General features: G+C 41.0%; 4 protein-coding genes and 1 non-coding gene across 12 annotated transcripts in view; 3 read left to right on the forward strand and 2 right to left on the reverse strand.

Annotated features, from left to right (window-relative positions):
- The window catches only part of LOC104925700 (mitochondrial import inner membrane translocase subunit tim16), a 110,675-nt gene extending 104,821 nt beyond the window's left edge, over window positions 1-5,854 (reverse strand). Inside the window, exons 1-6 of one of the 2 annotated variants that reach the window (XM_027285892.1) lie at window positions 5,541-5,844; window positions 3,528-3,624; window positions 2,881-2,961; window positions 2,616-2,686; window positions 1,740-1,926; window positions 615-691 (exon numbers count right to left, since the gene is read on the reverse strand). In XM_027285892.1, coding sequence (XP_027141693.1) covers window positions 615-691; window positions 1,740-1,926; window positions 2,616-2,686; window positions 2,881-2,961; window positions 3,528-3,624; window positions 5,541-5,600 — 573 coding nt within the window. In that variant the 5' untranslated portion in view covers window positions 5,601-5,844. Of the gene's footprint in view, window positions 1-614; window positions 692-1,739; window positions 1,927-2,615; window positions 2,687-2,880; window positions 2,962-3,527; window positions 3,625-5,540 lie in introns of both variants that reach the window. The other variant, XM_027285890.1, reaches the window with a different exon arrangement.
- Window positions 5,404-10,752, forward strand: dnaja3a (DnaJ heat shock protein family (Hsp40) member A3a). Of its 3 annotated transcripts, none has more exons than XM_027285893.1 (13): window positions 5,404-5,471; window positions 6,191-6,437; window positions 7,440-7,576; window positions 7,668-7,751; window positions 7,846-8,052; window positions 8,174-8,326; window positions 8,410-8,557; window positions 8,804-8,868; window positions 9,040-9,168; window positions 9,260-9,375; window positions 9,477-9,574; window positions 9,722-9,883; window positions 10,059-10,752. In XM_027285893.1, exons 2-12 carry the CDS (start codon window positions 6,218-6,220, stop codon window positions 9,841-9,843), a joined length of 1,479 nt encoding a protein of 492 aa, XP_027141694.1. In that variant the 5' UTR covers window positions 5,404-5,471; window positions 6,191-6,217; the 3' UTR covers window positions 9,844-9,883; window positions 10,059-10,752. The 3 variants fall into 3 exon arrangements, with proteins under 3 accessions (XP_027141694.1, XP_027141695.1, XP_027141696.1); XM_027285894.1 differs by having other exon boundaries at window positions 5,409-5,471; window positions 6,200-6,437; XM_027285895.1 differs by lacking the exons at window positions 5,404-5,471; window positions 9,722-9,883 and having other exon boundaries at window positions 10,059-10,720.
- A 1,145-nt stretch (window positions 10,753-11,897) lies between these two features.
- hmox2b (heme oxygenase 2b) lies at window positions 11,898-16,634 on the reverse strand. Of its 2 annotated transcripts, none has more exons than XM_010739380.3 (7): window positions 16,503-16,634; window positions 15,927-16,012; window positions 15,394-15,492; window positions 15,172-15,289; window positions 14,573-15,064; window positions 14,329-14,452; window positions 11,898-14,220 (listed from the first exon to the last, which is right to left on the reverse strand). In XM_010739380.3, exons 3-7 carry the CDS (start codon window positions 15,474-15,476, stop codon window positions 14,093-14,095), a joined length of 945 nt encoding a protein of 314 aa, XP_010737682.3. In that variant the 5' UTR covers window positions 15,477-15,492; window positions 15,927-16,012; window positions 16,503-16,634; the 3' UTR covers window positions 11,898-14,092. The 2 variants fall into 2 exon arrangements, with proteins under 2 accessions (XP_010737682.3, XP_027141561.1); XM_027285760.1 differs by having other exon boundaries at window positions 15,394-15,500.
- Window positions 16,635-21,203: 4,569 nt separating this feature from the next.
- On the forward strand, window positions 21,204-26,608 carry tedc2 (tubulin epsilon and delta complex 2). 4 transcript variants are annotated; one of them, XM_027284750.1, is made up of 10 exons: window positions 21,204-21,280; window positions 21,618-21,732; window positions 22,498-22,559; window positions 23,097-23,691; window positions 23,797-23,850; window positions 23,939-24,017; window positions 24,186-24,330; window positions 24,634-24,705; window positions 25,494-25,687; window positions 25,798-26,608. In XM_027284750.1, exons 2-10 carry the CDS (start codon window positions 21,629-21,631, stop codon window positions 25,945-25,947), a joined length of 1,455 nt encoding a protein of 484 aa, XP_027140551.1. In that variant the 5' UTR covers window positions 21,204-21,280; window positions 21,618-21,628; the 3' UTR covers window positions 25,948-26,608. The 4 variants fall into 4 exon arrangements, with proteins under 4 accessions (XP_027140551.1, XP_027140552.1, XP_019113573.2 ...); XM_027284751.1 differs by lacking the exon at window positions 21,204-21,280 and adding an exon at window positions 21,375-21,483; XM_019258028.2 differs by lacking the exon at window positions 21,204-21,280 and having other exon boundaries at window positions 21,490-21,732; window positions 23,097-23,336; window positions 23,448-23,691.
- On the forward strand, window positions 21,984-22,057 carry trnat-agu (transfer RNA threonine (anticodon AGU)). The gene has a single exon. It is a non-coding gene; the product is annotated as a tRNA-Thr (tRNA).
- Window positions 26,609-27,347: the final 739 nt, after the last annotated feature.

The following is a 27,347-nucleotide window of genomic DNA, read 5'->3' on the forward strand; positions in this document are numbered from 1 at the left end:
CGGCATCTAGTGGTCACACAATGCAACTACATCAATCTCAGTGCATAAAGGTTATCAAGGGAAAATTCACACATACATTCTGGGATGTTCAAATGATTTAGGGTTTGTCCAAAATTGTAACAAAAGTTACACTGAGAGGACATTCATACAGCAATACTTGTCATTTTGAGTATTGATTTATCACTAGATGCATTGTATTGTATTATAAAAGGAGTAGTGAAATGGAGGAAGGGTTTCTTGTGGCATATCCTTATTGTTAGCATTAAAAAAATGATAACTTTATATTGGCTCATTCTGCTGCCACCCGCTTTTCATCAAAAGGCAAGACAGGTTTATAAGTGTGTACTGAAGGGAAAAGATTACAGCAAAATTGCTAACCCGGCCATATTGTTAACCTGTTCTGTGCTGACTTAGTGGTGAGTATGTCTCAAAACTAACCCATTTCTTTAAGGGTATTTTTATTTATTTCTTTTCTTTTTAACACTCTGACAAAGCAGTTATGTGTAAGTCAAATGTGCATGAATACACATTTGGTTTAAAGAAAAATTAAAAAGGTGAAGCCACACAGGTCAGTGCAATATATATATATCTGGTGTAGTGAAAGTTGTCAGTACCTTGCAGGAGGTAGCCAAAAGAGAACCGTCCCGTTTCCAGCTCAGACTCTGCAGCTGGTCGCTGTGCTGCTCCAGAACTGCAGACACACACATCATCATTTAGAGGACGTGAGGAAGGAAAAGGGCTAGAGACACAATGTTCATGTTATACAGGGACAAGTTGAAAGGGTTTAGAAAAGAGGAAACATGATGCCACACAGTACGAACACAGAATGACGGCATGTATACGAACAAGACAAAGAACACGACAGAAAAACATCTGCGGTGTCACTGCAGGGAAAATGAAGGAGAGAGACACACAAAGCCACAAATCAAGCACATGAAAACACACGATAATACAAAGTATGGATGATTTACACCATCATATGTCCTCATGGTTTAGGCATATGAGTGAAATTATGAGCATGACACATATTAGGCTGCAGTGCCACAAGTGAGCACAGCACAGCTTGTGTGAATTGTTCAGTTTCACGAGGACACCACACAGATGAAAAAAGGATGACAGATGTTAAGACGTTTACACACAAGTGACGTGACAAGTCAAAACCCAAATACACACAGCATCACAAAACAGACATTGTTCCTCAACCACATATGAGTGAGGAATGAGGGTGATGAAAGCCAGTGTGTGGGGGTACGGCGCATGAAGTTGTATCAGCAGTGAGCAGCAGCCAGGTCAGCTATCATGGGATTTGGTGGAGGCAGGGGGGTGTTTGTGGGGTGGGGGTGAGGCCAGAGGATAGTGACTACATCCTGAGGCCAGTCCGGGGAGACTGGGACCAGGACCGCGAACCAAAACATTACCTCTGCTGCTCCGGCACATAGACAGAGCCACAGGGCTGTAAAACGTAGGCAGTGTCAGTCAGACAGTCCCCAATGACAAAAAAGGCCACTTCCCTCCACTTCAGTTATATATATTCATGTTGCACATTGAAAGAACACAGACCACAACAAAAACTGAAGACTAACTGACAGAGACTGAAATGTTAAATGTAATAGACGGTGCATGACGTACGACAGAGACAAAATTAATTTGGGCTGTGGTGTGTGTGTGTTTTAATATAAACTGTGCACACAAACAAATGTGTGTTTACAAGTGCCACTCATGCCGCCAGCTGTACCTACCTGCTAGTGGTGCATCCTGGCGGTTGGTGTCCCAAATTAGGGGGGACTTGTTGGAGCCAACAGCAAGCAAAGCAGAGGAGGTGGGGTGGAAAAGCACCAACTCCAGCCTTCCCTGACCTGGACGGAGGGTTAGCTCCGGGCTGCCGGACTGCTGCAGCTCTGGATCACACAAATGCCACAGCTTCACCTGTATACACACAAACACACAGAGGAGACGGAGAGGGTGAAACATCAAAACTGTAGGTGGCAGGGTTAGTTGCTTAAACCCAGCAGAAACTTTCTACTCTTTTGAAGATGTTCTAGATTAATGGTGATACTGTTCTGCATTATTTGGGGTCTGGGCGCAAATGAAATCAAACTATATTGTAATGAATTCATTTCAAGTCAGTAAAAAAATGCAGCATTTACTCAGTTTCACTCTAATTGACTTGCTCAGCACAGCGCAGCTGGTGAAATGTCCTGTTGGCAAAAGATGAGACGAGTGAAAATACACTGAAAATCCTGGGCACTGACCACTCCATGTGTGTGCTGTAGGTCTGTGTGCGGCAAAACTAGTGTGTGTGTGTGTTTACACAGGTCCCTGAGGTAAACCGAGCTGCTGAGGCTGAAGATGCAGACCAACTCAGCAGATTCCAGTAAGCAAGGGCACCTTCGGTTGAGGATAATGTGCTGAGAGGAGGAGGTCTTCGAAAGGTTTACATAATCAAAACTGAGCAGGTTCATATCAAATTCAAAGCCCCACCAGGAACAACAAAGCATGAGAGGATGGAGAGCGGACTTATGTGCAAGAATACAGCAACAAAATCAACAGAAAAGAAAGAAAGAAGGAAGGAAGGGACAAATGAAAGACAAGAAACAGGGCATCAAAGAGCTCACCGTTTCATCTGCAGAGCATGTCGCCAAGAGACTTTCATCAAAAGGAGAAAAGTCCATATCAGTCACCAGATCTGACAGAGAGGAGGAAACAAATGGAAAGTTAAAAAAAAAATCAATCAGGGTCACAACTCAACTTAACTTCAGTGTTTAAAGAGGCCACAGCATCCTTGTGGGTTAGAGTGGTGGCATTTTACAGAGGGAGCATCATGAGGGAAAGAAGAGGACTGACATGTGCTGACAAATAGATAGAAAGAAGAAAAACTACCAGAATGGCAGGAAAACTGGGTGACTGTCCATTGTCCATCTGAACCAGGTTTGACTGAGGACAGGCCAAGCATACCTCCACCTGCAGACACATACACAGAAAATGTCGTTAATCACAGTTTTAAAAAGTTTTATAGTGCCTCAAAATTAGATTAGAAGCTGATTAGGATATCTGTATTATTTTATTTTTATTTTTGCTTGGGGTATTTTAGATCTATTTAATATGTTAAAATTGTTAAATATCCAGCCTCATGACATAACATTGTTACAAGTGTTTGATAGCCACATTTGTGGGATCATTGCAGAAAAATGTGTGTTTTTTTAAATCTCTTAAGGAATATCAGCCGCTATATCGATCAGAATTTTTGAACTCTTGAAGCTCGCACTCAGACAGGATCAGGTGCTCTCTATGGCAAATCGGCATGTGTATAGGTTTTAGGCTTTGCTCAAAATCCAACATTTACACCTCACAGTCAATTTTGGAGGCACTGTAATTGAATGCATCTCCTAATGAATAAGGTTTCAGTAAGCAAATAGCAAAAACTGTCTCCATGAGACGCTTGGTGAAAAAAAAAGCATAAACAGGGCTGAAGCTGAGCACAGCAGATCCGTCTGTCTACATGAAGCAAACGTTACTGTAGGCCTCACCAGCCTGCTCAGCGTTGAAGGCCACCAGCTTGGAGCTGGCTTTGATGTGGTTTCCCTGGCAGGAGAAGGAACCAGCTCGAACATTGTTGATCCAGTCCTGGATTTAAAGACACAGAGAGCATGAGAATTGGGATGAAACAAGAGAGCGATAATGCACAAAGATAACTGTGTCAGACAGCAGAGAAGAAAATATATGTCATTCAAGCCTGAGTGTTTTAGACCACAGCGCAGTGGAACTCAACAAATGTCAACAATCCTAAGTGTTCACTTGACATGTCCATACATGAACAAAACAGACAGCACGCCACACTGAGAAATCCAGACAGAATAACACAGTTTATGATAGTTTCATAACATCAAGGCGCACACATGACCAAGTCGCTGTCACAGCTACAATAAAGTTAAGTGAACACTGAGATAAACAGGAAGGATCTAGCTGAGAGCACACACACACATTGTGCCTCTGAATGTTAAGGAAGTGGAAGGGCTCCCTGCGTTGCACAGCAGAGAACTCTTTAAAAAAAAAACCTCTTTCACAACATTTGACGAGGCAAAAGAGTGTCTGCTGTGCTGCTCTTTAGAAAACTGTTAGGGACAAACCATGGCAGACCTTTGGCCCAAAGAGGACACTTAACAGCAGGAAACAGCTTTGCCAAAGAAAAAAAAAAAGTATCTTAACAGGATCACATTATTCTGCATGTGCGTCTGTAAAAAGACGAGTATACAACAAAAAGGTTGACTTTACTTGTCTCTAGATTATTAGTCATTATGTCTACCTGCACGGGAGAGAGGTTATCCACCTAGTACTCATTTCTCCTGGGCTAAGACTTCGAATAGATGAACTATTCCACTCTGTCAAAATCCTTTTCAGCATCCAGTGATAGAATTGCTGTATCTGGAGCATCTGTTTCCTGCATTGATAAGATTAAAAGGACCCGTCTTTACTGTAAAAAGGCTCATCTTTCCTCAATACCTTTTTTTGGATCAACCTGTATAAGATCTGGTAAGTGTGAACACCTCCATCCACAGACTCATGATTAGAAAGAGCCTTGGCATCAAAAAGCATGGTCTGGGAATTATATGGCACGTCATCGTCAGCCAAATATGAACAAATTCAAATGAATTCCCAGACTACTCTCTCGTATCCTCTCACTTTCTCACGTTACTTGCACAATGACATTTGACATGACAGCTCTCATCACATGACTTCACTGGAACGGCTCACAATCACACATATTCATTCATTCATTCATTCACTCATTCATTCATTGTGTGTCTGTTGTGTAAAGCACCACCTGCTGCCTCAGATCCTGTGCAGAGATCTGAGAGATACAAAGACAGTCCAGTGTCTTCTCTGCACATACCGGGCATTTTCTTTGCTTCAGTAAAAATGCAAGGCACAGGATTACATAATCCAGCTCAGTATGGAGCTGCAGGCGGTGCAACTTGAAACATATGTGTCCAGAGGACGAGGTAAAAAAAAAAAGGGGGGGGGGGGGGGCAGATTTGTATGCAAGACACTCCAATCCCAGTCTAGACATGTCGTCTCTTTACAGCCTACAGGACTACTATCACTGACAGAGAGGCATCGTGATAACACGCATCGCATTTGACAGTCAAATTGTCATCTTTGACTTGTCATATCAAATCTGTGCAGATCCAACCTAACTCATGCAGATAGTAATAATATTTGAATATGGCAAAGCAATGAGCAAAGTCAGCCATAATTATAATAGCATGATGATGGGCGTCAATGCAACGTCCTATACAGGGGAGCAGCTCAATGCAACCACATGGGACGTGGTTTTCACCGGTAGCCTATAAGTAGCGTGGATACTGTGTGTGTGTGTGTGGACTCAGATTTTCGCCTTGCTCTTTCAGCCAGATGCAGGAAGTTCAACATCCCTTGCAGGCAGGCAGGCGCTCCCCCCAAACACCACCACTGTAAGTAGCTCACGCTAATAACCAATGCTAACTGTGTCTCACACATTGCGCTCGCGGGTTTTTACTCACATCTTTCTTGGCAATTTTCGGCGTGGTGTTTTTGAATTTGGAGGTCTTAAAACGATTCATGCTTCCCCCCTCTCAAATTGACTTTCGTGCCTTCCGGGTGTCTCTGTCTCTGTTGAGCTGCTCGGTACTCGGCAGAGAGAAGGACTAGCTGCTTTTACAGCTGACAGCTCAGTTTGGCCGCGCCGGTGTACGCTCGCTTTGCTCCACGGAGCGCACCGTTAGGGCGGGAGCGTTGCTTTTTTTAAAGCACTTAGTCTACCCTGGTACCCCGGGTACTAAAACATGCGCACATTGACATGATCGCCTTAAAGAAACGTAAATATTTGAATACTTTCAGTCTGTATAAATAGAAAAAATAGAAAAAAAGAAACAGTAATATAAAAGTTAAACTTTTAATAATAATAATAATAATAATAATAATACATTTTATTTCATAGGCGCCTTTCTGTCACTTTACAATAAATGAGAGTAGACAGCAGATAACAGAAACAAACAAAAAGTATATCAAATGACAAGAATACAACAGGTTAAAATTGTACAATGCTATTTTAAACAGGTGTGTTTTTAAGTGCACACTTGAATTGTGAGAGTGAGTTAAAGAGGAGAGTGTCATCTTGACTTAAACTGAATATCTTTGTACTCCCTCTGAGCATGCGCAGTGTGTCCAGAGTGGAGGAATGATGGCGTCCTCGGCAGCTCGCTGCTCCTCACGCTGGATCACAGTCATCGTGTCCTCTGGACAGCGCAGGGCCGCCGGTGCTGCTGCTGTTGTCCGCGCCGGTCATGGGTCAGGAGGGGCCCGCGGTGTGTCGACACTGGGAGCGGAGACGCTTTGGCGGGGAGGGAGCGTGATGTGCGGCGGAGCAGGCGGAGCGTTGACATTGAGAGGGCTGTCAGGTGAGCGCTGTGTTAGCCATATGGCCTAGGCTAGGCTAGGCTAAAGAGCCGCAGGGTTAGGAGCATAGACATGTATATATGTCTGTGGTTAGGAGGATATAGATGAACTTGATGTGTGCTTTGAACATGAGGCGAGCTTGTGCTTACACACGCGGTTGCTCTCATGCTCGCAGATGTAATCAGTGAAGCTAACTTTGGTTTGGAGTCACCAAGTTGAAGTGTTACATCATTGCACTGCACAGCCAAATGTGACATCATTGTGACATGTTTGTTTTCTTTATTATACCTCACTGTGTATACTGTAAATACTGCCATACATATACTTATATTTATACTGATAATTCAGTTTACATTTCACTGTGCCATATTGCCACACGCATGTCTGTAGCTTGTATATATTTTTAGATTTTATTTTATATTTTTTAAAATCTTATTTATTTTATATGTCATGTTTATGCTGTTTGCACGGGATAAGAGGGAAACGAAATTTCAAAACTCTGGATGTCCTGTACATATAGCAGCATACTTTTTTTTTAGATATACTTTATTACAATTCTTTTTACACTCTATTTTTACATGCAGTTTTTGACCCAGACACACACACACATGCAGTACAAGGGCTCATAGACATGACATGCAATGATGAGGGGGTCCGGTGCCTTGCTCAAGGGCACCTCGGCAGTGCCCAGGAGGTGAACTCTCCAGCTACCAGTCCACCTTTCATATTTGGTCCATGCGGGACTTGAACCGGCCACCCTCCGGTTCCCAAGCCAAGTCCCAATAGACTGAGCTCATGTTCTCTGTGATATAGTGTCGCTTTGCTTAACCTGAACCAAACCAACCAACCAACAGTCTCTATGACTCCTAACCATGTTTGAGTCTTCTTCCAGGTTAACATAACCAGAAGGGCAAAATGTTGTTATGCTGTTCGACAGTAGCAACTACTTAACTGTTTTTACTGCTATTTACCAACCCATTCTTTCTTTTTTTGTCACTTTACAGGTATTAAATCACCCCATGTTGTCTACAAACTGTCCTTTCACACAAGTGCCCCTGCTAGCAGCAAGCAGGACTTCTACCAGATCCTCGGCGTGCCACGCACGGCAACCCAGAAAGAGATCAAGAAAGCTTACTACCAGGTCTGCTACTGCCTGACATGCATTCACTGTTTCTCTCAGATCAAACCAGTCGTCACAGTGGTTGACTTTGTGTTTTTATTGTCCCTTCAAGATGGCCAAAAAGTATCACCCTGATACCAACAAAGATGACCCACAAGCCAAGGAGAAATTTGCTCAGCTGGCTGAGGCTTACGAGGTTTAGTCTCTAAAGTCTTTATTCAATCATGCCTTCATCATCTCTTCCAGTTTAAATTACGAACCTCTTAAATCTCGCTCCATGCTTTTCTTAGGTCCTGAGTGATGAAGGTAAGAGGAAGCAGTACGACACGTATGGCTCGACTGGTTTTGATGCTGGTCAGGCCGGTGGAGGGCAGCAATACTGGAGCGGACAAACCAGCAATGTGGACCCAGAGGAGCTCTTCCGCAAGATCTTTGGGGAGTTCTCAGGAGGCCGTGGCTTCGGAGATTTCAATGCCATATTCGATCAGCCGCAGGAGGTTAGTGGGAAAGTAAAGCCAAGGGATTTTCCTTTGATTTCACTCATCTGGTAGTTTTTATTGGTGCATGTCCAGAGTGATGAATTTGCGTATTTTTCTTTATTTTTTTAATCGGACACAGTACGTCATGGAGCTGACGTTCACTCAGGCAGCAAAGGGAGTGAACAAAGAGATATCCGTCAACATAGAAGCAGCCTGCCAGCGCTGTGATGGTAAAGGCCACGAACCAGGCACCAAGGTCCAGCATTGCCACTACTGCAACGGCTCTGGCATGGTAAGAACTCCCGATATGCTGCCTTTCTGCAAAGTGATTTTGTGTCATGTTACTTGACACACGTATTGTCTTCCGTTTTGTAGGAGACCGTGAACACGGGCCCGTTTGTGATGCGCTCCACATGTCGTCAGTGTGGCGGCAAAGGCACCGTCATCTCCCATCCCTGTCACACTTGCCGTGGGAGGGGACAGACCAAGCAGAAGAAGGCTGTGATGGTTCCTGTGCCAGCAGGTCAGTCTTACTATTTACTTGAAAATACATGAAGGATATTTTTTCTTGAAAAGTCAAGAGCAACTACTGTCTGCTCCGCTGAAGATTTTTCTGACTTCCTGCGTGTTGCAGACTTTTGTTGTCTGCAAATTCGAGAGCAAAAGCTCGACCATGCCTGTCCACATTTGAAGTCTAAAGGGAGTTTCATCGTGAAAATACTGATTTTCACATTTAAGACTAATGTAGATCGTTTGTTTTTGCTTAAAGGAGTGGAGGATGGTCAAACAGTCAGAATGCCAGTTGGTAAGAAGGAGATCTTCATCACATTTAGGGTGAGTATCTGCATCACCTAAGAGCTGCTGTAATAGGATTGTGTTGCATAATGTAGGTGTGTGAACTAGTAAGAGGCATTGAGCTGTCTGAGCTCTTTGACTTCTAATTGGTGTTCAGACGATCTGTAGTTCACTTTTTTTCGATGTTTTGACACCATGTGTGACGTCCAGGTCCAAAAAAGTCCCGTGTTCAGGAGGGACGGTGCGGACATCCACTCTGACCTTTTGATCTCCGTGGCACAAGCTATCCTGGGCGGCACGGCTAAGACGCAGGGCCTTTATGAAACATTAAATTTATCTGTAAGTAGACACACATGTTCTCCAGTCTCTCCTCTTCTAATGTGGAAACATTTCAAACTTACTAAATGACTGCATTTCTTCTCATTTATAGATCCCCGCAGGCGTCCAGACGGACCAGAGGATCCGTCTGGGAGGGAAGGGTATCGCTCGTATTAGTGGCTATGGCTTCGGAGACCATTATGTCCATGTAAAAATAAAAGTACCAAAGTAAGAATCCTTGTGATTGAATACAAGGGCTTATTGTAATCCAGAAGTAATGGGACATTTTACAGTCACAAAGATAACAAGACATTTGTTTTCCTGTGCAGGACACTGACCGACAGACAAAGAGCTCTGCTAATGAGCTACGCTGAGGATGAGACGGAAGTGGAGGGGACGGTGAACGGTGTCACTGCCACCACCACAGGTAAGAGGACAATATTCCTTCCTTAGGACCTGTTGTCCTGTTGCTTTTTTTGTTTTATACACATCTCTGAGCTACTGAAATTGGCTTTTAGGAAAGTAAGCTGTAGTAGTCACAAGCCTGGCTGATGCAGTGTCGATCCCTGTCCAGGTGGGGGCAGCAGTGCTAGGCCCTCTGAGGCAGGGCAAAGCGGGCATGACGAGAAGGAAGGAGAGTTGAAACAAGAGGGGGGCTTCTTCTCCAAATTAAAGAAAGTGTTTAGTTCTTCCTAACAGCCACAAAGGAGTATTATTTCCCCCAACTCCACCACAGGTGTGATGCTTCATGCAACCCTTTTTTTATAGATAGCTTTTTAATGAAATAGTTTGTGGCTGTCACATGAAAAACGTTCGATCTTCAGTTAAAATTAGTTTTCCTAAATGTCTGGTCTGCATTTAAATTTACAATGGCACATTTTACGACCTTTTTTCTTTTTTCCTTCTTAAAGGTAAAAGATCATCCTGGAACTGAGAAGCAACATCAGTAGATCAGAGGGCAGAAAAAAAGGACAACATAAAACAATAGCCACATTATAAAAGGACAGGTGGTTGAGGAGTATTGGGTGTTGGATGAGGCCCACAAAGGTTCTGGATGGGATCAGTATGGATCTACCTACCCAGCCCTGCAATGAGTAAAGCGGAGGATTACCTGATCTGTCCCTCTGCCAAAGTGAATCCGCACAACAAGAGGATGTTCCAGTGCATCAGTCACCTCTCAAATGTCTGTTGAGGCCATTCGAGCAGCGTTTATCATAGCAGTCATCGGTGCATGTTGGTTTTCTGTTGATCGCCTTGAGAAGAACATGATGGGGGATAACAGAATCCATGTGCACAGAGATAAAATAACGTTGACAAAGACTACAGATACAGTGAATCGTTTTATTCGGGATTAAGTGAACCTCCTGTTGTCTTGTTCCGTAGGCTTCAGTTGTGTTTTCATGAGTGCTTGAATCTTTCCTACAATACTCAGTCCGTCTGCAGATAGTCAGTCTCCTGTGTGAGAATGAAACTGTGGAAAAATTCATTCAGAGATATGCACCTTCATTGCATTTGTACATAGACAGTTGTGGATCATACAGTTGAATAAATGTGTCACATAGAAAAGATATACTGTACATCTATAATAAAGTTATTGTGTGGGAAGCCTCTGTTTTATAGAAATCACTAAAGAAAGACCACTCAATGCTTTGACTCTGTTCATGCTAATTTAGGTACAATATGTAATCCAAAAACATCACTTAACTGTCTCCAATAAAGGTAGATGAGATTACATTGAATTGTTAAGTTGTACCTAATAAACAGGCTTTCATTTTAAATTGAAATATGGCTTTTGGCATCATTATCAAAGTGATGTTCTGCAGACGTTTTTCGACAATCTTTCAGCATGTTGCAACTGTGCTAATGTTTAACAAGTAGGTATAATGTTGTGTATAGAAAGTCTAAGTAAGCATAGAAATTACCAATTCAAAATGATAGTTCCAGATAGCACACAAAGAGAATGGAAAATATAAGGAATAAACCTAATGCGCACACAAGAAGTATAAAATTAGTTAGCAGACATTAATAGATTTGGTTGGTTGTTTGGTTTTTGTTTGAATGTTCAAACAAATCATGTTCAAGTAAAATTATCTTAGCAAAATATGTTTTAAAATCCAACTGAAGATCAACCCAAACCATTGCCACATATACTCATGGAAGTAACAAATGTTCTGTTTCCATCACATAATTTGTTGGGTGATGTCTATCATCATCAATAGTTAGAGTCACGGTACAGTTAAGGATGATGGTGATCTTATGATGGTACAATATGAAAAGTCAGGTGATTACCAAAGTTATTACAATTTATACAAGATGAATGATGTTTTTACCAAACTTTAAGGCAACCCTTCAAATATTTGTTGACATATCACTGACAATACAAAATGTCAACTTCATGTGCTTGGAGAAGAATCAGAGAATAACTGTAGTCATCAGGATTCATCCTCTGGAGACCATGAACATCTGTACAAAGTTTCATGCCATTAGATTTCAGTCTGGACCAAAGTGGTAGACTAACCAACATTGCTTGTATGAATAGTAAAATGTCAAACCATATTATGTTACTATGGTTAATAATATTGCTGATAAAAGGGTTAAGAGTGGAATGACGGATGGATCAGAGGTCTTTTTAATTTAAACCATCTTCAAGACTCTCAATAACAGTGGGTTTAAAACTAATACTAAAGTATGCATCAAAGACAAGATATTAGATATTACTATTAGATATTTGTTGTGATTAAAAACACCAGTCCATATGAATCAGCTTTATTTCAGCATGAGCAGGAAAACAATTTATTTCATTGCAGACAGCACAACATACTCCTGGATTTTCACTCTCATACAATAAGTATTCTAGACCAGTTGCTAATAAAGCTTTGTCCTGTTAGATACACAAAGAGCAGAGTTAATGAGAATTCAAAATCAACACGAGTTAGTCGTGCATCCCACTCACTTTAATCTATGGTTTAATTGATGACCAGAACTATCTGAACTCCTGAGATTCAAGTAAAAATCCCTTCAGTATATCCAAAATTACGTTAGCATTTTGACACATCACAGTAGCATAAAAATGAAACAACATTTAACCGCAGGCCTGTATCTGGGCAGTCACCCATCCTACTGTGACATGAACCTGAGGCTCTCAAATACAAAAAAAAACATCATCCTTGGGTTGTCATGTCTGTGGTCAAACAGCTGCACTACAGCCAGATGGGTCTTGCTAATGAAGGAATACTGTACATCCATTTATGTGTTGTGCAAATATAAACAGCACAGGAACCTGGCTGAAATGTTGAAAACCTGCCATTAACAGAGCATGTTTCCTTTGGTATACTGTGTCCAACAAATCCAAGCAAAGGAAAGGAAATAATTGGAATTATTATAATTATTGTCAGGATAAATATGAATCTTCAAAGTGCAATTGCACTGCATACAGTACACACAGAACAAAATATTCATCCTTTGCTATGTTGAAAAACATTTTTTTCCCAACATACAGTATCAACAGCATAAGAATAATGATTACAGTATTAGTGATGCTGGTATATCCATAATAAATGGATACACAAACAAGAGCTGAGCTGCTGATGGACCAACCTTTAAATACCTAACCTGAAGTAGCTCACAATAAAAACTTATTTAGCTATCATGTAGACAAACCGTTAATATTATAGCATCTCTGTTAATACCTTTGTTATAGTATAGGCTCCCGTGGCATTGAATCAATGAGTCAGTCAGTCTGTCAGTTGAGCGATGCATTTAAATCGACAACAGGCAGTTTTTTCAGTAATACGAGATGCCCTATCGCATCATTCAGAAACAGAGAAGTACATTTGAACATGCATCGGTAGAGATTCAGATTACTGGTATATGCACCATATTCACTAGTATCTGAACGCTATTTATTAATCATACACTTGTCAAAGTGTTGGTGTGCTATATTTTGAAAAAAACAAACAAATACTATCACCTGTCTCACAGTACTCGTGTACAAAGTTTTTGGAAACACTTGAGGAGATGTTTGAATCATGAAACGCGATATGCATGACAGCAGTGCGCTGCACTGTGTTTTCACATCATGAGTGGAACTGCATCAACGCGTGGAGTTAAAATAAAATAAAAAATAAAAAATGTATATGGAGACATTTTCCAAGTTTACAGTTTGCAAATAAACTGCTCTTTGCATTATTATCTTCATGCCTGTGGTCAAATGATCTTTTAATGCCAAAAACACCTAATTAAAAATCAACAGCAGTCTGCCCATAAAAAAAACTACTGTGCTATTATTCTCATGCATAACATAAGCAGTGTGCATGGAAATTCATTTTCAATTAGTCATCATTACTAGCAACTAATTATCAACTATTTTAGAAGGTTGCCCACAGAAAACGTGAGAGACATGACCGGAGAGGACATGCATTTTTTGTTTTTTTGTTTTTGAGCAGCGTCTTTGCACACGCAGCAATGCAGGTGTGACCGTATGGCAGGCTGTAAAATTTACAAACTAAAAATGACCAGAAAAACTATACGCCCACTTTTACACACTCTGTCAATCCGGCAGTTTCATCGTGTGTGCTTCTATGACTAAACGTGTTGGAATACTACCAAAACACTGGAACATGAACACAGCATGGAGGGATGGTGTGAAGGAGGTAGTGAAATTAAAGGTAAAAGTATAACTTGATGAATGGATGGAGTTAATGGTCCTATAGATAATTTTATCTGAACTGAATTGATAAGAAACAGATTCAAGCTTCATTTCCTGTCAGCTAACCTTATTAGCAAACATGTAACATTAACTTCGAGTCGTTGATTATGTTTGTATGAAACTATGACATGGTCCACAGTTTGAGGGAATTTTCATGTCTCCTTACTGTCCTTCTTCTACGTTTGTCCCCATTTTCTCTCTCTCACAGCAGCAGAGTGAGTCAGGGTGACGGCTGGATCACATCAGATACCAAGCAGCCAATCCGGCCAGAGCAGCAAACCAAGTAGCAAACAGGACCTGTCCGGTTGGGTGTCTCAGTACAGCCATGGCAAGCTGACAGGCGTATGCCGTTCCACCTGATGCCGCTGCGACACAAAGAGCGCAAAAAAACCCACCATAGATTTATAAAAGCTTTCTCATGGGTTTAATGTCATTTATAGATTATGCTTACAAAGAGAAGTATAAAAGCATACCCATTTTAGCAGCATAGTAGGGACACTTGTTGATGTCTCCACCCGTTGCTCCATGGACGGGCATGCCAGCATCTAAAACATCCTCCTGGATGGTTTTACCGATCTCTTCCAACTCCTCGAACACCTGCCAGCACAAACACGCAGTTTGTACGGTTATCAAGCTTGTTGCATACTCCTATTGTCATTTCGCACAACCGTACGTTGAGTCATAACCAGGTTTCTCCCAGGCCCCCAGGCCTCTTACCTCCATATTGAACTGGAAGGCCTTCACAGCCTCGCCAACCAGCCTCTTCTTTACCTCCTCGTCCAGTTCCAGCTCGTTCATGCGACTACGGTACAGCTGCTTGAACGCTTTGGCACTGTGGATGGCATCGAACTGATAGAATTCCAGGCCCTCCCCTGTGGGCGGCAGCTTCATGGCTCTCTGCGCCACCTTCTTCAGCACCTGGCCCCCAGACAGGTCCCCCATGTAGCGGGTGTAGGCGTGGGCCACCAGCAGGACGGGGTCCTCCTGCCCTACTTGATGAATACGGTCCACATAGCGTTGGGTGGCCTCGGAGCAGCTGATCTGGCTCTGCCAATCGGGGCCGTAAAAGTACTGAAGGTCAGAGGCTAGGGCCTCGTGGCGGTGCAGCTCTGCTGGGAAATATAAAGGGGCAAAGTGCGGGTGGTCTTTGTTTCTTTCAATCTCTTCCTCCATGGCTGTGTACGTATAGTAGAGTGCCACAGCACCAAGCTGAGGAAGAAAGAAAAGTAATTTCACTTCCAGTTTTCTCATTTGTTTAACTAAGCATTCAATGACGTTAAATTGTAAACGTTTATTCCACTTTTTTCCAGACTAACCTTGAAGAGTTCTTTGCGGATGCGTCCTCTGAGGAAATCTTTCACAAACTGGGTGTTTTCAGCCTTTTCATGGACCTCCCTTGTCCCTGCTGCCAGCATCTCAGACAGATCCTCAGGGCTGGTTGGTAGAAAAAAGAAAAAACAGGTGGTTTAATGTGAGTTTTAAGTGATTACCTCGTCATTATTAAAGATAACGATGTCATACGATACTGGCTGATCTACCTGAGGGCTGCTTCTTTTTCCTCGTACGCAGGCTTGGCTCCATTGGACACGTTCGCTGATGTCTCCATCTTCTCTTCTGACATAAGTGGTGTGTTCACTCTAAAAATCAGCAAAAGCAGCATTATATATACATCTAAATTATATATAAGCTGTATCACACTGCACATATGCTAGCGAATCTCTGTTTACAGTTTTTTTTTTGGTGTCACCTGAGCTAAGATTGTATAACTGGCTTTTTTTTTAGTGTCAACAACAGAAAACAACAACGTCAGGCTTTTTCTAGAGGTCTTGTACAGGTTTTGTGTCGTACACCAAAACAATAACACACAGGAGCAACATATATATATTATTCACTCTATTATAAATTAAATCTTATCCACAGTCGGGGAGAAAAAAGACACCAAACATGATCACAGTAAATATTCAGCAGATTTACTTTTTGCTGTATAATTATCCTTTAAAATCCCCTTTGGATGTTAGGAAAAGATATATATATAAATAGAGAGAGATAGAGAGTTTCTATTAATCCTTACCCAAGAGGCAGCAGAAGAGGAAGGGGACAGCAGTGGCTGTTATCCCTGAGATGATGGTCAGAGGAAAGATGATTGACCTTCTTTCTCTGAGGAGGAGATAAGGCGATGTGAGAGAGTGAAAGCTGATACGGACAGGCAGTCACAGGTTACACAGGCTGCTGTAAACAACATGCATGAACACAGTCAAACAAAAAAAGCAGGTCACACACAGACAAACACACAGCACAGGCCTTCTGGCGTTTACCAGTTCAAGTCACAAAAGAACAATTAGTACAGCTACTGTTGTATGAGGCCAGTTATTGGAAGTGATTTAACTCAATTTAGCACCTCCGTGTGGACTAAATCAACCTTTATAAGAGATATAAATATCGCTTGTTACACCTGACAAGGAGGCGATTGAACTCGCGTCGTTTTGACAACAACAGCTAACTTTGCAGCTAACGCTAGCTGGTGTTTTTAGCAACGAGCTAACAAACTTGACGAGCAGCTTCGCTTTACACAGCAACGCGTTTATACACGTGTTAGATTGATATTATGAAGTCTGGAGGCTCTGCTATCACACTGCTGTTTACAAACCTTCAAACCAGATTACAGCGGTCCAGGTTGATATAATATAACTGTGTCAGGCTGGAGATTCAGGACGGAGCTACCCGTCCAACAACGCCCCCAGCCGGCCCGGCAGCTCACAGCAGCCGGGCGCTTCTCCACAGGGAGTGCTGAGACTACTACTACCAATACTACTAATACTACAAGTACTACTAATACTACCAGTACTACTACTACTACCAATACTACTAATACTACCAGTACTACTACTACTACCAGTGCTACTACTACTACCAATACTACTAATACTACAGTGCTACTAATACTACCAATACTACTAATACTACCAGTACTACTAATACTACCAGTACTACTAATACTACCAATACTACTAATACTACCAGTACTACTAATACTACCAATACTACTAATACTACCAGTACTACTAATACTACCAATACTACTAATACTACCAATACTACTAATACTACCAATACTACTAATACTACCAGTACTACTAATACTACCAATACTACTAATACTACCAGTACTACTAATACTACCAATACTACTAATACTACCAGTACTACTAATACTGAATAATACTACTACTAAATCATTGCTATCTTTGCCATATAGTCGTGTATTTGCTCATTTACTGTAGTACAAATCGGGGTACTTATATTTTCTTTATTAGTTGTTATTTATAATAATAATAATACAAATAATGTAAATGTAAATGTACTTTATTTATATATCCCTTTACAACAGTCCTTTCGGTGCACCAAAGTGCTTTACAGCAGATAATAAATAACGAGAACAATAGGTAAAAAACAAACAAAATAAAAACAATAAAATACAACAAAATCGAATAAGATATGATAAAAGTGTCATCATACTACTGGGTGTTAAAAGCCATCCTAAATAAGTGGGTTTTTAGCTTGGATTTAAATTAAAATAATAATACATTTTATTTCATAGGCGCCTTTCTGTTACCCAAGGACACCTATATAAAATAAATAATAAATAATACAATAAATAAAAGTAGACAGCAAATAACAAAAACAAACAAAAAGAACCATAAAAGTATATCAAATTACAAGAATACAACATTAGAAACTGGTTAGAATAGGACAATGCAATTGAATCAGATGGAAAAGGCTGTTTTAAACAGGTGGGTTTTAAGTGCAGACTTGAATTGTGAGAGTGAGTTGATGCTCCTTACGACGGGGGCCGCTCCCCATGGTGGTGAGAAGGGCAGAGTGGACAGTCAGGTGAATGGAGGAGGGTGTGTATGGTGCTGCAGGCAGATGTTGGGTTTGGGTTATTTCCATTTTATGCAATTTTATATTTCTACTTCACTAAACACAGGGGCCAAATATTGTACTTTTTTATTCCCACTACATTTGTCTGACAGCTTTAGGTACTAGTTACTTTTCAGATTACAATTTTTCCATCCCTGTCATACGTTTTTCACACCTGTCCAATAATAATAATAATCCTGGTCGCTCACTGCCTTTCTACATGATATTAATCTGTGGATGGCAAACAACTACAAGACGAAGGCAACCCCTCCTTCCATGTGTCTTACAGTAAACCTTAAGAGTTGCACCCACATGCAACCAAGAAAGAGAAACTTCATTTAATCACACTACAAATCAACTTTCTCATTAACATGAGTTAAAAACGGTGCCAAGGCATGATTATGACATGATCATATGACACAGTGAAAAGTATTGTATACAGTATAGGCTACTGTCAGTAACAATAAAGATATTCACAAAAGAACTAGTGTCTTTTTTTTACAAGACAACAGCTGTTAGAAAAATCTTTTTGTGCATATTATTTTCTCTAAAGTGCAAAACCCACATGGTAATACTATCAAGTATGCTGGTGATAATATATTATATTAATATTGCATCATGTGTCACACATCACAAAGAACACATTAGCAGGTTTGAATAGAATAACCACAAGATGGCATACGGACCAGGCGAAATCTATGATCTGGTAGGTTAGATTCACAGTTTGAATATACAAGTCAGTGCACCATTAAACCCTATTTTTCTTGCTCATCTTACTTGATTGTGTTTGCTTTATTATGCTTCAGATTTCTGTTTATTGCCAGTGAAACCGATACATCATTCTTAAAAGTAGATGCAAATTCTATTGCATTTTTAATAACACCACGATTTACAAAACTCATTTGTAAAACTGAAGATTGGAAATTGAATATTTTCTAATTTCTCCCCCATGATACGTGTCTTAATTTTTATTAACAAACAAATTACCCACTGGTAACATCCTCTGTTGCTCCCAGAGGCCGCCCTAAAATGATTACAAAGTTCTAGTTGTTACATGACCGCATCACTTTCATCATAGAGTTATCTCTCTTATGACAGTGTTTATTGCAGCTCATCAGTTCTTATTTAATTGGGTTTCATCATAAAGTGACCCTTTCTTTCCTCCTTTCCACAGGGCAACCTGAGGACAACATCAACAAATCTGAAGCTCTAAAAGACTGACTGTCTTCTTTATGAACACTTCAATAGACATGTCTGTCAACACAAGGCTTATATCTGAATTTTTCTGAACAAAAGTTTTGCAGAAATTCTAGGAGGCACCACTTTTCAACAGACACAGTCAAAAGTATGTTTGTCCTTTATATTAGGTTTGATCCGACAGCTCGTATTTTCTACATTTTTCCATTGCTTTTGAAATTAAAATGGATAATTTGACAGAAAACAAAGACCAGGAAAAGGATAAGATAAAGCTTGAAGATTTCTTAATTTAAGTAAACAAAGAAAAAATTAATTAAGTGTGAGATTTGGACAGGTGAATGGTAGTGGAACGAGGCCAGGGGACATAATTGTAATGGATAGTGTGCTATCTTCACTGAGAGTACTGTGAACACAGTGCACAGAGTGTTCTGTGCTTCCAGATTAACAGGTGTTTGTCCTGAGCCAGCCCCAAACACAGAGAAACACCAGAATCTTTCCACAGCTGAACCGAAACATGTTAGTCTGTCCTTCTGGGACAAACAACTTCATGTTATCTTGTTTACAATGAGCTGTTGGGGTAATCTGCCAATTACACATCATAATTTAAGAATGTTTTTGCAGGTGTTTTTTGTGCACATATGATTCATGCATGCTGTTCATGTATTATGTACATAGTGATTGTTTGTGTCCCTCAGCACATTTGTCCATCAGTGGATGATTGTATGCAGCCTGTATGGATGCTGTGTGCACATGGGGGAGAGAGAGTGTATGTGTGTGTGACTGTCAGAGCCTGGTATTAGTCTGGCAGCAGGCTGCAGTGTCAAATGCGTGGTTGGTGGGGCAGCTGAGTGCCCACCCCCCCCGCTCTGCTACCGAGCCACAGGAGGCTGGTGGGGGAGAAAGATGAGCTAGGAGATGATTCTGTTCACTCCAATTGTGCCAGCAAGCTGTTGCCATTACATTAATTGCTTTAGGAAGTGCTTCTGTGCCACTGACATCATCACGAAACAAAATATACGTTCAATACTGAATGATTATTTGACTGCAATATTGTTTTCCTCGTCAATCTCGTCCACCGAGGACCCCGTATGTGATCGTTGCTTGGACGGCTTTCAAATGCTGTATGAAAACCACATATGAAAATCACATGAACGTACCTCATAGAAGATGTGGCAGAAGGTTCATTTCATCTAATGCTTTACATAACATTGTGGCAAATCAAGAAATGTGAGCAGGATGATGGAAACATCAAAATAACACAAACACCTAGAGATCCAGAAAAAGACACGAATTCAGAAGGAAAACTAGAATCCAAATACGGATGAACTGAATTGTATTTGCTACACATAATGACCACAGGTTAAAAAAACAACAACACAGGACTGCATCATAATGTATTTGCTATGATGTCAGATGATTCTGATCCATTTGCAATCAAAAAGAAAATAATTTAGCTTTTTTTTGACTTATCATATCTGATAGTGTGGTGCGGGGTCAGAACAGACGGCAAACTAACTATACAGTAGACCTTTGCAGAAAATGCACAGGTGAAACTAATGACATTGATTATTGCTATCTATCTATCTATCTATCTATCTATCTATCTATCTATCTATCTATCTATCTATCTATCTATCTATCTATCTGTCTGTCTGTCTTATTTCTGTGTATCATTTTGCCCTATTGTTGAGGTGATTAGTTCAATGATGAGCAATGTTACATAAAGCAGAAACAGCACTATTTACTTTCCCCCAAGAGTTAGTCATATCCTGTCTCTGTTTACGCTCCCACACAAACATTTTTAATATGTCACGTAGACAGCAATTGTACAAAACTGTGAATGCAAATGGGCTACTTGGGAGCATAGCAGTAGCATTTTTTTTTATTGAATGTCGTTATCACATTGATAAACAGCGCTTATCATTTGCAGATGATAATACACATTTAATGAGCCATGGGTGTACGAGCAGGACCTGATTGATAAAAGGTGCAAGCAGAGGCATCCAATTGATTCCTCCTCCTCCATCTTATTGGATATCTCTCTCTCTCACACACACACACACACACACACACACACACACACACACACACACACACACACACACACACACACACACACACACACACACACACACACACACTCTCACACACACACACACACACACACACACACACACACACACACACACACACACACACACTTTGAAATGACAAATGAGCTTTTTCTTTTCTGTTGTGGCAACTCGGAGCAGCGTCCCTAGTTGCCATGGTACTTCTCGCGAGAAGTGGACACCTCGTTGTGGACAAGTAGTGTCTCGTTACAAAGTCTTTCATCGTGTTTATCTTGTGTTTAACTTTTAAAACGTAACTTATCTATTTACTGTCAGATGTTAGATGAGTGTTATGGCAATGATACCCTCTTGAACATCTGCACATTGCTTTATAGTGACTTTTATTTTTTTATTTTTGCCCAGCTGTGACTTCCGCCTCCGATCAGTTCAGTTTGGCGGGTCAGCCCAAAAAAAAAGCGATATTATGAAACCAACCACGTTTGTGACGGGCCGTCTTTTTCCTCCAAACTTATAGGCTCATGTTAGTCGTTTTAAATCAATAGTTTAATAGTTGGTTTGTCGTTTTTTTTAAGTCACTACGAACATGTCACTGCTGTCTGTGGTCGAGCAAGCGATCAAGTCGTGCAAAGCTGAACAAGCCCGGATCAAAGACAGTATTCAGCTCTACAGGGAAATATTACACACTGTGTAAGTACTGTACATACGAGTTACTAACAATACCAGTGATTATCAGTCATGACGATTTATCTTGTGGTAATAATGCAATACATTCAAAGTTTAAAACAAACTTACAAAACAATCATATCGATTGTATGCATGTAAGTTAATGTGTATATGCGTGCAAAATACATATTGGATGCAGATTTATGTTTCCTCACGACCATATAACGGGAATACGTGCGCATAAGTTTGATATTGGAGAGGGGTGGCACCCATCTGGCGCTGTGGCTTAGTTGGTTAAAGCGCCTGTCTAGTAAACAGGAGATCCTGGGTTCGAATCCCAGCAGTGCCTTTTCTAGTAGTATGAGGTTTGACCCCCACTGAAGAGCATACGGATTGATTAATTAATGATGCACTTGATGCATAGACATCAAGTTTTAATTTTATCCACCAGTGGGCTCTAAGAAGAATGATTAAAGAACTATACAGTGTAAAGCTCTGTACATGTCTTCAACCATCTATCAAATTTACAGGGTCTTTATCGAAATGTATTGTTTTAGATTTTAAGTGTATGTTCGTAGGATCAGTTTTAAACTCTCAGGAGTTGATATTTCCTGTAGAAATCTTTTGTCATTTGAAATATGTGGTAAAAGTTGGTTAATTCTATGAATAGAGAAGTCTGGTTAAACTGACAGTTTTATACATTATTGAAACCTGGCGTCCTGAAAGGTTGTGCAAGTATTATTTATTATTTTTTGCTTGTCTTAGTTAACATGAAATATTTTTCCACAGAACACCACAACCAAACACGGACTGTGTGGAGTCAGACTCTGCTGATGATGCTACTGCTGCAGGTACTAGGATAATAATAACAATAATAACATTAATCCTCATTAATCATGCCCCCATTCCTACTTCTTATAACAACAACAACAACAACAATAATATCAGTACAAATATATATTTATTTTACAGGGACAATGTTCATTGATCAACAAAAAAAACTGTACATATAAGCACTGCAGTTTTTCATTTAGATTTATTTTTTCACATTCATATTATATCAAAAAGTTTTAATAATTAGTAAAACAGTAAAGAGTAAAACATCACAAGTAACATATGATTTAAAAAGCAGTCATCTTTTAAATTTTTTCCTCTTTTAAATAGTCACACTTCTCTCTTTCATGCCTCTTTTATTGTACTATTTATGAATGTTGCAAATTGATTTGGAGTGCTCTGAAATGCTTACGTGTTAACTATTCCGCTGACATCCAGGTCGGGCCTCACTTGTAAAGGAGATTGTGTATCTAAAGAGACTCTCGGGTTAAATAAAGGTTAAATAGTAAAAATAATTCAACTGTAACCATATGTTTATGTGCTGCTATCTTCAGACACAGATGTCTCACCAGGGGAGAAAGAAGATATAGAATTGCTTGAGCAAGCCCTGGAGAAAGCCCTTTGGGTTCGGACTGGGACAGGACCTTCTAAAAAAGGCTCAAACAAACAATGTGCACCTCGAAAGGAAACCAAAGAGGGAATGCAGGCATTTGCAGCTTCTAAAGGAAATCAGACAACCACCAGATCGACCTCTAAATCTGCCAGTCTTGCCAGAAAAGAGCAGAAAAGGCCTGGTACGTCAGTATCCTCCACACTGGGCTCAAAAGCTTCAGCTAGCCACAATCCTGGACATCACAAAACTTCGATTCATAGAAACATGATCCAGAACTGTCTTGTCTCTTCAGCTGGGATTGTGCATCACCAGCCAGCGAGGAAATCCCAGCAGGCTGTCTCAGCGTCTGGCTGTGTTGATCCGGGTCAGTTACACACCTCAGCCTTCCACTCCAAAAACAAGACTAATAGAGGCAACGTGTTGAGTGGCAATGACCTTGGCAGAGCTGCAGCTATCTCCATGCCTTCTTCAAATAACACAGCGCCTGTTTCACATACAGCAGAGTCTGGAGCTCCGTGTTTACCTCAACAGAACGGGTATGTTTTCACACAACTGGACCACGAGGATCACATTTTATGGGGGTGAATATTTGTTTTCTGTGCTATTATATAATCTTTGTGTTTGCTTTTTCTTCATGGCAGGACTGCTTCTGATCAAACAGCACAGTGGAGATCTCTGAGGAGGAAGCAAAACAGGTGGCCAACATCAGTTCAAATAAAACTTAACAACTGATTCCACAATTTCTTTTTAGGCACTAAGGTTCCTTCTCCGTGTTATCTCTAGGTTGTGGGACAAAGTCGCTGCTTCACAAAGGAAACCTGTGCCTGGGAGGAGTCACTTTATGGAGAGAATTAGAGCTACGGTATCCTTCCTCTTTTCTAGTAAAGCTTGTCAAAATACGCTTGGAAGCCTCAGACATGTTTTCCATGTTATCCATTGCTGAGTTTGGAAATCCGCTCTAATTTAGTTTCCTCTCAGTAGCCTGATACCCAGCACGTTGGGCTTGACCCTGTCTCTGTGACCTCTCTAGTTCCCCAAGGATTGGCCGTGTGGTAGCCCAGACCAGACCAGGGCTCTGGTCGACAGACTGACTCACCAAGGGTATGACCTCATCCAGCACTGCCAGACACAGGAGCTTGTGGCCAAACAGACCCCAGAAACCGCTACAGAGCCGGGTAAAAGCCTGGAAGAATTTCACATGGCAACATGCAAAAATAAGGAATGGTGGATCAAAGAGAAATTTGAGAGAGATTGATGACACCAGTGTGTGGGTGAAAAAAATATTATTTGGGAAGAAACTGCCCAGGGAGCTGGCAGGAAGTGACTTTCTAAAAGAGCTATTTAAACTGATATAGTAGGGTTTCCTCTGCCAAACATGCTCTGCAGTTAAAAATAATGTAATCAAACTAAACAACTATACTATCTCCTGTAGTAATGTTGTCAGTGAAATTCATTTTTTGTCATGTATTTCTATACAGGTGGTAAGACACTTGAAAGGTGGCAGATGACGGCAGCAGAGCTCCAGAACTTTGCAGGCCAAGTGAAACAAGGTAGGAAATAATTCAGTTTCCTCATAAAATAACCTACCTTCTCATGCCATGCATTCCCTCATCTAAGCATCACGTGTCAATCTAACTTTAGTTATATCATCAGAAAGAGAAAAACAACACAGTATTAAGCTGATTTATTCCACAGCACAGACTTGCATAATGAAAAGGACACTGGGAGAGAAATCATGACCCCGTGTTTGGCTCTGATTACCGACATGTTTTTGAATTATCATGTCTAGGTCTCAGGGTATCACTCAGTACCTACAGTATGTAACATGGCATAATTTCCATTACCTCCAACGATACAGTTCAGCACAAGTATGTTGCTAAAGCCACTGTGAGAGAGAGTTTCCAGTCATTTCTAACTCCCTGCTTAGCACACACACGTCCATCTGGTGTTGCGACCATATGCATCCAATCTAGCATCTAATATCCACAGCTAGTGTTTTATTTCCAATCGGGGTGTCTATCGTTTATTGCCTTTTAACAGCATTTGAGAAATGATTGTGATGAACGTAGCGTGCTAACGAGCTAATGCAGCCTTCCCAACTTGGCACATGGAAAATGAAAACAGAGCCGCAGTGGAACCTCAGTGCCAGATCAGTACTTTCCTTGGCCTCAACAGACCGCCGCCCCCCCTCCCTGTGACAGTGGGGTTTTAAAGCTGTCTATCCTGACGTGGCTAGGCAAGGACCTAGCTATTTAAAGCTGAGGCAGCAGAGTAGAAAAACGTTTTAGGGTACGGTTGCTCACGCTCACTCTCTAAATATAACCATATTTTCCGTCAGAGTGGGAAGCATGGGATCGATGGAGGCCAGAGGGAGGTTGTCTTTGCCCCACTAGGGCAAATAGTGTGTGGTCAAATGGGATGGTTGCACCCCTACCCCCGACTGTAACCTACACGACAGAGGCAGAGCTCAGAGAGCTGGAGAAGCTGAGGATGAGGGTGGCACTGCTGCAGCAGAAGATGCACCTAGAGCAGGTAAGGGTTGTGCGCATTAAGCACTCGATTCACAGTTCATCAAATATCAGTTATGGAGTTGGAGTCAATAAATAGATAATGTGCTGAACGTTTCTTCTTCTGTGTGGCAGGCTCTGTTAGACACCTTGTCCCCTCAGCTTTCATCTATAGTACCTGGACCTGGATGTCCCGACGTCAGCGTGCTGAGAGACGTGTACTCCCTGCTGGGTGAAGGAGGGCAGCGTTTTCCTGCCATAGTCCTGGACTCTGAGCCTGATTGACTACAGAGTATATTACACTGATTTACCAGTTTAAAAACTACTCTGTGCACCTCCAACGCATTTACACACCTAAGAGAAATAAATGATCAGAAACACCTCTCAGCAATCAGGCACAACACCGGTTGAATCATATCGATAAAACTAGAACATTATAAATGTCACAAAAAATGATTCATTGCAGGAACATTTATATTGGATTGGTGTATCTAATAAAGTGTTAACTTTATTTTAAGTGTATCCTTGAATCAAGGTGATTATTGTGAAGAATGTATGTTTTTTTTTGTTTGTTTTCTGCTGCTGCTGTGTTTCTGTTCAGTATCTGATGCCTTGGCTGAAAAAAACAAAAGCCAGGATTGTGAATGTTTACATCATTTTTCTTGAATGTTGTTTTTGACTGTGATATGCTGTAGTCGCAGTTGCTGACCCCATGAAGATTATGTATCTCCTAGGACATCTTTTATGAAATGTTGCAGATAATCCAGTGTGTTTTTATATGATTTATTTAGCTTTAGAAGCAGAAAAATGTTTTCAACCTTTCTGTTTAGCTAAAATATTCAAAATCACCATATTTAGAGACACACGGTTTCACTGCCCAGCAATGATTTATAAAACGTTGATGTTTTCAAATGTTTTTAATAAAATGTATCCATGTATGCTTATAGTTTTGTACTAGTATAATGTGTAATGGAAAAAAACAGTCAGTAATGGAGGTCTTGCAACATTGACTGCACCAGCAGGTGGCACTCATCTCACAGAAGCCACCATGCAACACAAAGCAGGTGACTAACTGCTTGTTTAGATATTACTGTTGCATCAAAAGCCACCAGTCAGTTGTCAGTTGGATTCAAACCGTGACCTTGAATTACATGGGCCATTTTTGATAAAGTATGAACAAGTAATGGTTACTAATCAGTGTGCTGCATGACTGTCAGCTTGCTGGTCTGTGGATTTAAGTGATGTAAAGGAACAATGGAGGTGTTCCATCCTGTTTTAATTCTGTCTTTCACTGAAAGCAGCAGGGACGCCATGACTTGAGGCTCATCCTCCATGTGTTTCAGTTTCTTCCTACTGGTTGGCAAATCAGAGTTTATGAGAAGCTCACAGTGTGAATGGTTGTGCTGTGAGAGACCTGCAACAAGTGATGAAACAAGGGAAACCTCCATACTGTTCGGAGGGTGTGAATTCCATGCTGGGCTTTTAGAATCTGGCATATATTGAACAATGCATAACACGTTGCCAGATGGTTTTCCAGCTGCCTCACAAGGTTACACCTATGGGGGTAATACTATGTTTCTGTGATCTGAGAAAGCTGGTAATCGTGGTTTTTGCCCGCCACAAATGTGATGTGAGGGCGTATGTGAGATGCAGGAGGGCTTGGAGAGGCCTAAAAGGCTCCTGCC

The sequence above is a fragment of the Larimichthys crocea genome, chromosome XII (assembly GCF_000972845.2).
Source record: "Larimichthys crocea isolate SSNF chromosome XII, L_crocea_2.0, whole genome shotgun sequence".
Classification (NCBI taxonomy): Eukaryota; Metazoa; Chordata; class Actinopteri; family Sciaenidae; genus Larimichthys; species Larimichthys crocea.